Genomic DNA, 9,623 nt, shown 5'->3' on the forward strand with positions numbered 1-9,623 from the left:
GATAGAGGGTGGTGTCCGGTCGCCAGTCGTGGATGTCATCTTTGCCATGTGCCTGACCGCCGGCACATGATAAAGCATGATTACTTTGTCGTGTGCCAGGCTTCTGAACATATAGGACAAACCTCTTTTTTTTGGGTTCAATCACGTATATGAAACCCCAACCAAATAAACATCATATACGGTTCATATATATCGCAATAAACATTACATGCATTTCATAAATCACAATAAGCATCACATGTCATCCATACAACCACTAGTACTCCATACAATAGTCGATACAAGTCCATACAATAGTTGATACAAGTCCATACAATAATCCATACAAGTCCAAATGCAAAGCTAGAATATATGTCGATGCAAAGCAAGTCCATACAACTCATGGGGCCAGCGGCGGCGGCGGCAGCGGTGGCGGCGGCTACGACCATGGAGGGTGCTGCGAGTACTGAAAGTAAGGCACTAGATGAGGAGGCGGCCACAGAGGAATCTGAGTGGGCATCGGAGGCGACTTGTCTGGATTGATGGGCCCATCATTGGATGCCGCCGATTGATTGGATGTCTGGATTTGAGTTAGAAACATTTGAACTAAATTATTGTAGCTTTATCCTAAGTTGCGAGCATATATATATTATGAGAAATGAAACTACAAGCATTATCCCAAGTTCTTAGTCATTGTAGTTGTATTCTAAGGCAACAGTTCTAAGCCATTCTAGCTTTATCCATCATTCAGAGTGTTAAGTCACAATGAGAAATGAAACTACAAGTTGTCAAGTCACTCACTAGAGTAACCACAGGAGGTGGAGGTGCAGATGGAGTGAATTGTGGTGGCGAAAAACACATCACCGTGCCCAGAGACTGCATGTACTGAACAACCTGTTCTAGTTTCTGGCATTCGGCCTCCTGCCCCTGCTGAAACTCTTGCTCCATCCTCTCCCGATCGGCCCGCTACCTCGCCTCCATCTCATCCTTCTGTGCTTTAAATTCTGCTTCCATACGGGCCTACACTATTTGATCCCAGGGTTAGAATACAAAGCATAAATGTATGTCAAAATCAATGAACCACAGATAAAACAGAAATAACCTGGAGTGCCTCCAACTGGGTCTGTGCAGCCTCTAGCCACGGGCATATGGCTAGGCTTGAGTTGGTGCTCCTAGCTCGAATCTGCGAGAGAGTGGGAGTACTGGCCGTGTCAATTGTGTTGTCGCCAATCTAGTACCGGCCATGCTTCTTGCCTCCTCTCACCCTCATGACGATTTCTCCATCAATGGGCTGCATGATCGGATCGAACTACAGCCCATGCACCTCCCTTGCCATCGAGTTGTACTCACTGAGGCAGCTGTGGATGGTCGGATTGTTGTACGCCTCGAGCAGGTCCTCTGGGTCATAGGTGACGTCGGACTTTGCCGTCCCCTTGTGGGCCAAAGCCCATGCCTGGACCTTGGAGCAAGGCTAGCCACCATGTGACGCCGGCTGCGAAAAAAAAGATGATTACATGTCATGTAGAATTGAGCGTTCGATCAAAGAAATGAATTCACATACCCATGTAGCCGCGTATTGTCGGAGGTGACGGTTGCCTTGATGGTGTGGTGCACCATACATCATCAAACGCTGCTGCCGGCAAGAGTTGTGGATCTCCATCCAACCCTCCGCGCACCACTTCTCCACCATCATTTCCTAGCACTAAGTATCCCCGGCTAACCACCCCGGAGGCACATGCATGTCATCAAGTACATGACATGTAAGAAGATCAAATGGAGCGTACTTGATCTCAGAAAAAGTAAGTATTGATAATGTTCAATATTTATCTGCAGGAATTGTTCCCGGGTCAGCCTCATGTTTCTTGCAACCTCTTTCTTGACCTTCCTTTGTTAAAAGCGAGTGCAATATGTTATGATGGCCTCGACACGCGCCTCGTAATGCACCAGCTTGACACAGGCTGTGTTAGCCACCTCGACCGCCCAAGGCAGCATTCCCTCTTCGCATCTATAGAAATCTTGGACATAGGCACGATGTCATTATTTCATGAATGTCAGATGAATGTGATGTATTGAGAAATGTAGTGCGACAAAGACTTACCCATAGTTCGTTGAACACATGCTGCACCTTGTTCGCAAATACCCTGCCTTCACGATCAGGTGTATCGACGCAGGCTGAAGCCGGCCACCAATTTGCATCACGCCAGGGAAGTGCAGTTTGCAGAGCAGCCCAAGGATGCCATTGGGGATATGTGAGTGAGCACCAAAAGCGACCATCATAAAGTTCCCGCCCAGGTGACTAAGACAAATTATTACATTCAATTGTGTTTTTTAACATATGAAAAGAAAAAGTAGCATAACATCTAAAGTTACTTACCATTTCCCGCCGGGTCGAATAATCGGTCATCTCTCAAAAGGTATCGGTCGATCTGGGAGCCTCGTGGGACCCGCAACTAGACAATAGGTATGTTGCCTGCCTCCGTCCCCACCTCGTCCTCCTCCTGCTACCGCTCCTCGTCATCACCAGTGGCTTGCTCCTCCTACTCCTCCTCCTCCTCCTCCTCACCAGAGGCCTGCGCCTCCTGCTCCTCCTAAGGTACCGCGACCTCCTCCTCCTCAGATGATAACGAGGAAGCTACGAGGGTGATGTCCTGCGACTCCCCCTCCTACCCCTCCTCCCTGGAGCCACAACTGTTGAAGGTGCCGATGAACTCGCTCCACCCTTCGCTTTTTCCCTGCCTCTCCCTCGAGTCGTCCGAGAGGACTCAGCTCTCCCGCTAATTCTGCCAAGCACCTCCGTGATTGACCTCATCACACCTCTTCCATGACCCATCATCTTTGATCAATCACCTGCAATTAAAAAAAGTAAACTAATCAGTACATGTATTACAGATTAGTTAGTATGACTAGTAAATAAGTTAGTAGAACTAGTAAAATAAACAAAGCATAATTAGAAAATAACATAGTATTACAACTAGTAAATTAATTAGTACGGATTTTACATGTATTAGAAATACTCATCATGATCGGGATTAGCTGGATCATATGTCTCATCATCGCTATCACGCGTGTCGAGATAATCAACGCCGTGCTCCAGAGGAGGAACACTATCATCATCATTGTAATTGCCTAAATGTAATCGCTCAAGTAATTCTATGTCCCTCAAATTATGAACCTCATCCCAGGCATCATCGTGAACAACCCTTTCATTGTCTACTTCCATTCCAATCACTTCGGATAAGTCTATCTCAAAACTCCTTCTAGGCCGTCTTCTTGAAAGAACTCTCCGGTATATGTGTATTGGTCTATGTTATAATCTTCATTGTTTGGGAGAGGTAGTTTACCATGTGGTGATACCTTGTACACAACATCCCAACCTTTGAGACGATCGTCAATTTGGCATGGATATGAGAGATAATAAACTTGCGTGGCCTGTTGAGCGGCAACTTAGACATCGTCTCCTACGTACACGGACGATTGTTGAATTTTGATTAGCCCAAGATTCAAGGTCCATCTCATAGCTTGGGGATCAAACCAATGGCATTTGAATATGACAGGTTTCAGAAGTTTGGAACCATGAAACATGAGTTCGTATATTTCTTCGGTTCTTCCATAGTACTCGAGTCCATCATCGCCTGGCGTAAAAACTCTGGTATTTGTGGTTCTTTGATTGGGCCAACTCTACTCATGCCTTGTTGTGTGAAAGCGATATCCATTCATGTCTTAAGCTTCAAATGACTTGACCCTATATGCGCATCCATTGGCAACCTGTCGCAACTTGGCACTCATAGGCGAATTGGTTTGGCCCTACAAGTTCAGGCATGATAGTTCGTCATATTATTCGCGCGTACGAGCAACTTGTAATATCATACAACGTAGGAGCTAAATTGAACATTACCTTCTTTTTGAACCAAAAAATGAAATCAGGCCTTCCATTTCCCGCACCCTGTCTAAGAAGGGTCTCAGCTTCCTACACAGCAGGTGCCCTTGATGGACGCCATAATTGCATATGAAATTCCATGTACAAAAGAGGAATGATAGGGTTGGATGTAGAAAAGAGAGTAGTCGAGAACTAAATATTTGCTGAAAACTTACTGTATGTACGGTTGCAGTTCAGAAAGGTTGGTTAACACATATAGCATGATAGTGCACCACTCAAGATTCAAGGTCTTGATGGTCGCAACACTTGCACTTCCGAGTTGCCCTAAAAAAGGTTGAGGTTCCATTCATCTTCCCCAGCATTGTAACGAGGGGGTGGATTATGCACACACTAGAAAGGTTGTCAGCATAGTATTTTGATGTGAAGTTTGACATCTCCTCCAGAATGTATGCCTCTGCGATGGAAGCTTCAGTTTTGCATTTATTTTTACATTTAGTTTGAAGAACCTTTTGACATCTCTTGCACCAACGGTTTTGCACGGGCCCCCCATTCATGTCTCGTACGGGAGGTGCAAAATCATATTTTGCATTAAGATGAAAAAGCCGGGTGGAAAGATTTTCTCCAACTTATACAGCAACACAGGCGCCATTATTTCCATTTCATCAATCACGGTCAGAGGTAACTCCTTAGCACAAAGCTGGTGGAAGAAAAAGCTCAACTCTGCCAGCACTTGGTAGACTTGATTAGGGAGGTAACCTCGAACCATCACTGGAAGAAGCCACACGATCCATATGGGTAGTGGTGACTCTTGAGCCCGTTGATTCGAATAGTAGACAAGTTCACTTCCGTCCTCAGATTCGCTGCATATCCATTAGGGAACATTAAGGTTTGGAACCATTCTAGTACTTCCCTCCTTTGGGCCCTCGTCAGGACAAAATCGACCCTAGGCTTTCTCCATGACTTGCCTGCTCCAGGAGGCCTCATGTCTAGCTTTGGTTTATCGCATAATGTTGCTTGATCCACTCTAGCCTTAATGTTGTCCTTTGTCTTATCTGCAATGTCCATGATTGTTCCCCACAGTGTCTCGGCGACATTCTTTTCGAAGTGCGTCATATCAATGTTATGTGGAAGAAGAAAGTCACCAATATAGGGGAGCCTCCACAAGCCCGACTTCTGGGCCCAGGCATGTTGCTTACCATATCCCACAAAACCACCACCTTCTTCGTTGACCACGAGAGTGTCTAACTGAGCATGAATCTCGGCACCTGTCATCATCTACGGTGGAGGGTTTCTAACTTCGACACCTTTCGTAAAGTTTTTCTTATCTCATCTGAATAGATGGTCAAGAGGGAGGAATTGTCGATGTTTGTCGAACGAATAATACTTGCCACCCTTCCACAACCAAATGAACATTAGATCTGCCTTGCATACTGGGCAAGGGAACTTCCCGTGGACACACTAGCCGCAGAATATCCCATACGTTGGCATGTCACGCAGAGTATAGTGGTACCACACATACATTCTAAAGTTTGTCATTGTAGCTCGGTCGTATGTCCAAACCCCTTCCTCCCAAGCACGGATCAAATAATCAATCAGAGGCTTCATGTACACTCTCATATTATCCCTCGAGTGTCCAGAATTATTGTTCTGTCGTTGAAAAATGACGCCGGGGGGGGGGGGGGGTTGAGGAGGATAACGAAAACGAGCCAACATGTGTAAGGGGCAGCCGACATTCCATAAGGATTGAAGCCATCAGTTGCCAGCGCAACACATACGTTCCGAGCCTCCTCAGCTTTCTCTCGATGAATCTCGTCAAAATGGATACACGATTCAGCATCGGATGGATGTACAAGCTTCTCAGGATTCTATCGAGTTCTCTTTTTTGTGAATATCATTTTTCGAATCATTATATTCTACTATTCAAAACACTTCCAGTTCAAATTTTACTAATCTCCAAGAAATCCATTCAATTATATTAAATGACTATATATAGCAAAAAGATTGAGAAAAATTCCAAAACTAGACATGGAGTACCACGGATAGTATGTTGATAGCAGAAAAAAGAGGGCAGAATCAAATTATTTTAAAACAATATTTGCCGTGTGCTATACTTGAGGCACACGATAAACAAATAATACATACGGCAAAACTTTAGATTTGCCATGTGTCCTTCTTGGCACACAGCAAAAGAAACGGCCGTCACCCGGCTGTCATTGGATGGTAATTTTGTTGTGCGCCATACGTCAGGCACACGGCAAAAATCGTGCTTTCGCCGTGTGTTTTCTTTTGCTGTGTGTTTCTTTTGTTGACACACGGCAATTTCAGTCTTTTGTTGACACACGACAATTTCAGCCTTTGCCGTGTGTGAGGGCTACGGCAAACGCAGCATTTGCCGTGTGGCATATTTTTGCCGTGTGCTATTCGGGGGACACTCGTTAAAAGGACGTTTTGCCAAGTGCCCGATAAATTGCTCACAGCAAACAGTAGGGCACACGCAAAGTATTCGGTAGTGACTTATGGTAGCCAAACGGGGCTAAGCTGTGGGCTTTGAAAGGTGCGACAGGAATCAATTTTGGGCTATAAATACTTGATGATTAGAATGAGAATCCTGAGTTAAGATCATATAATCTCTTTTGTGTACATCAATATCTATCACGCAGTGCATGCGCATTTGCTTGCAACTCAATTAAGTTGTGGGCAGCCATGGAGGCAACGGCGCTGAGTTTGGCCAAGGTCACCCTCGAGACGCTGCTGCCGGTGGCCAAGAACGCCCTGGCCGATGAGGTCATACTCCTGCTCGGCGTCCACGAGGAGGTGTCCTTCATTACCAACGAGCTGGAGATGATGCAAGCCTTCCTGCGGGCGGCTGGCGCAGATCACCGGGCCAGCAACGAGGTCGCCAGGATATGGGTGAAGCAGGTCCGTGACCTGGCGTACGACGTTGAGGATTGCCTCCAGGAGTACCTCGCCCTCGACCTTGGCTCCGCCGTGGGATTGGGATGCGACGGCCTGCCGCCTTGGGCACGGTGGCTCAGGGCGTGTACTGCAGTGCCGTCTCCCGGCCGGCTGAGAACCAAGCACCAGATCGCCGTCCGGATAAAGCAAGTGAAAGGCAGGGTGGAAGAGATCAGCAAAAGAAACCTCCGCTACAGCATCATCGCCCAGCCAGCCGGCCCTGCCGCCGTCCACGACATCGCCATCGAACACCAAGTTGTCGACGCCGAGAATTTTGCGGCCGGCATCGCCACCGAGGAGTCGGACCTCGTCGGGCGTGACCGACATCGGGCGGAGCTGGTCGACCACCTCGTGAGCTTGCCGGTCAGCGGCGAGCCGCTCCAGGTGTTGGCTCTCTGGGGCATGGGTGGCGTCGGCAAGACGGTGCTCGCCAGGGATGTGCTGAGAAGCCCGAGAGTGAGGCAGGCATTCCAGCTCCGGCCCTGGGTCACCGTGCCACACCCCCTGGTCATGGACGAATTCATCGCGAGCTTGGCGAGCCAGCTGGAAATGGTGGAGGCCGAGCCGGGCTCGCTCGTGCCCTTGCACACCAAAGCCATGCGCCACCTTCGTGACCGGAAGTACGCGATGGTTGTGGACGACGTGCTGACCATTGCCGAGTGGGAGAAGATCAAGCAGGCTCTCCCGGACAGCAGCACGGGGAGCTGCGTCGTCGTGACGACGAGGGACGAGGCCGTCGCCATGCACTGCTCGACATCGCCCGGGCATGTGCGCCAGCTCAACTATCTCTCACACGCGGAGTCTTTCCAGCTCCTCTGCAAGAAGGTGCCACTGCAGGAGGGGGGCCCACTGATGCCCATGGTGGATCCCATCCTCGAGAGATGCCGTGGGCTGCCTCTCGCGATTGCCGCCGTCGGGAAGCTGCTGGCTACGATGAAGACGCCGGCGGAGTGGAACAAGCTGCATGATCACCTCGGGTCGGAGCTGAAGGGCAACCCGCGGCTTGAAGAGATCACTAATGTCCTCACATCCAGCTATGAGGGGCTGCCGTATCACCTCAAGTCCTGCTTCCTCTACCTCAGCATCTTTCCCAAGTACCGTGAGCTTCGCCAGACCCGGGTGTCGTGGCGGTGGATGGCCGAGGGGCTCGTGCGGCCGGAGAGTTCATCTGGCATGGACCCCGAGGACATCGGGGAGAACTACTTCAACCAGCTCATCAGCAGGAGCATGATCCAACCAGCCACCACCTGGGTCAACCTCCACGACAGGATCAACACGGCCCAGGTTCATGACATGATGCGAGAGATCATCCTGGCTAAGGCCACTGAGGAGAACCAACTGTTCATTCTCAACGCCCGCCTTCCGTCGAGGCTCCCACGGGAGAAGATCCGGCACTTGGTACTCACCAGCGACGACTACTGTCGCTGGCCGGCTCGCAGCGACACCACTGCTATTCTGGACGGCATTCGCAACATGTGGCAGGTCCGGTCACTGACCGTCAATGGAGAGTGCCCACCGCGCCTAATTATTCCCTCCAAGATGAAGATGCTTCGAGTCCTCGACCTGGAGGACAGCACCAACGCCACGGATGAGCACCTCTCGGGTATCGGCGAGCTTCTCCAACTCAAGTATCTGGGGCTCAGAAAGACAGGCATCACCAAGCTACCGGAGTCACTGGGAAGGCTCAAGTTCCTACGGTCACTGGACGTCCGAGGCACCAAGGTCACCACAATCCCACAAGGTGTTACCAAGCTTGAGAGGCTGCGGCACCTTATGGCCGGGAACGGCATGCTGCATGATGATGACAACACCATCAGCTCCTTGCCGTCCAGGCCATGCTTCTCCTGGAGGGCAATGAGCAGCATCAGTGCCAGAAAACTAGCCAGAAAACTTACCGTGAGTAGTAGTATTGGAAAACACAGCGGTGTATGGCTTCCTGATGGCTTTGGGAGGCTGAAAAGCATGCATAATCTTGGCACGGTGGATGTCGGGAATGATGGCCAGCGCATACTCAAGGACATAAGCAAGTTGGCTGGCCTGACCAACCTTGAAATTACTGAGCTCACTGACAGAGATGGCCCTGAATTTTGCAACATGATCCATGAGCTCGTCAGTCTTAGGGACCTGGAAGTGCGCTCTAGGTCGGGCAGGAGCAGGTCACTTCATTGCCTAAACATGATAGAATCACCCCCGCCGCATCTCATCACTCTTCGCCTTTGTGGTCATCTTGGCAGGCTTCCCTCGTGGATTGGGCACCTCCAAGACATCACCAAGATCAAGCTGCTGGCCACAGAGCTGGAGCAAGATGCGATCGAGATGCTCGGTGATCTCCCAAACCTGACTGGTCTGCATCTCTGGAGGATGTCCTACATAGGGCGAGAACTGCGCTTTGGCACCGGAAAATTTCCCAAGCTCAAGCTCATGGACATCAACCGCCTGGAAGACCTGGTGTCATTGGTAATCGAAGGAGCATCGACACCGCAGCTCGAGTGGCTGTGGCTCAAACAGTGCTGTAGGTTGAGTGACGATGAGAACGGCATTGTTGGCGTGCCACTCCTGCACCGATTGAGAGAACTTCAGATCATGTTCTGCGGTGACAAGCCCAACAAGCTTGTGGACCTGCTACAGAAACAGCTAGGAGACCACCAAAATCGCCCACTTTTTGAGTGTTTTTGAAATGTAAAGATTTTTTTTTCATTTGCTTGCAGGCGTACACACTAACCCCCGTCCCGTACACACTCGATCCAGATGTAATCTACAACTATGCAATGTTATCAGATCATCCGACTAATCATGATTAGTCAACTAATCA

General features: G+C 49.3%; 1 protein-coding gene across 2 annotated transcripts; it reads left to right on the plus strand.

Moving 5' to 3' along the window:
• The first annotated feature begins 6,450 nt into the window (after nucleotides 1-6,450).
• Nucleotides 6,451-9,623, plus strand: LOC120671000 (disease resistance protein RPM1-like). Of its 2 annotated transcripts, none has more exons than XM_039951193.1 (2): nucleotides 6,451-8,967; nucleotides 9,046-9,623. In XM_039951193.1, the coding sequence occupies exons 1-2, from the start codon at nucleotides 6,560-6,562 to the stop codon at nucleotides 9,485-9,487; spliced, it is 2,850 nt and encodes a 949-aa protein (XP_039807127.1). In that variant the 5' UTR covers nucleotides 6,451-6,559; the 3' UTR covers nucleotides 9,488-9,623. The 2 variants fall into 2 exon arrangements, with proteins under 2 accessions (XP_039807127.1, XP_039807128.1); XM_039951194.1 differs by having other exon boundaries at nucleotides 6,451-8,952.

The sequence above is a fragment of the Panicum virgatum genome, chromosome 4N (assembly GCF_016808335.1).
Source record: "Panicum virgatum strain AP13 chromosome 4N, P.virgatum_v5, whole genome shotgun sequence".
NCBI classification, from domain to species: Eukaryota; Viridiplantae; Streptophyta; class Magnoliopsida; order Poales; family Poaceae; genus Panicum; species Panicum virgatum.

Excerpts from the sequence above, each read along its gene's own strand:
- LOC120671000 (XM_039951193.1), top strand. The coding sequence starts at position 6,560 with ATGGAGGCAACGGCGCTGAGTTTGGCCAAGGTCACCCTCGAGACGCTG. Across the intron at positions 8,968-9,045 it reads TCTAGGTCGGGCAGGAGCAG|GCTTCCCTCGTGGATTGGGC; the intron begins GTCACTTCATTG and ends TCATCTTGGCAG.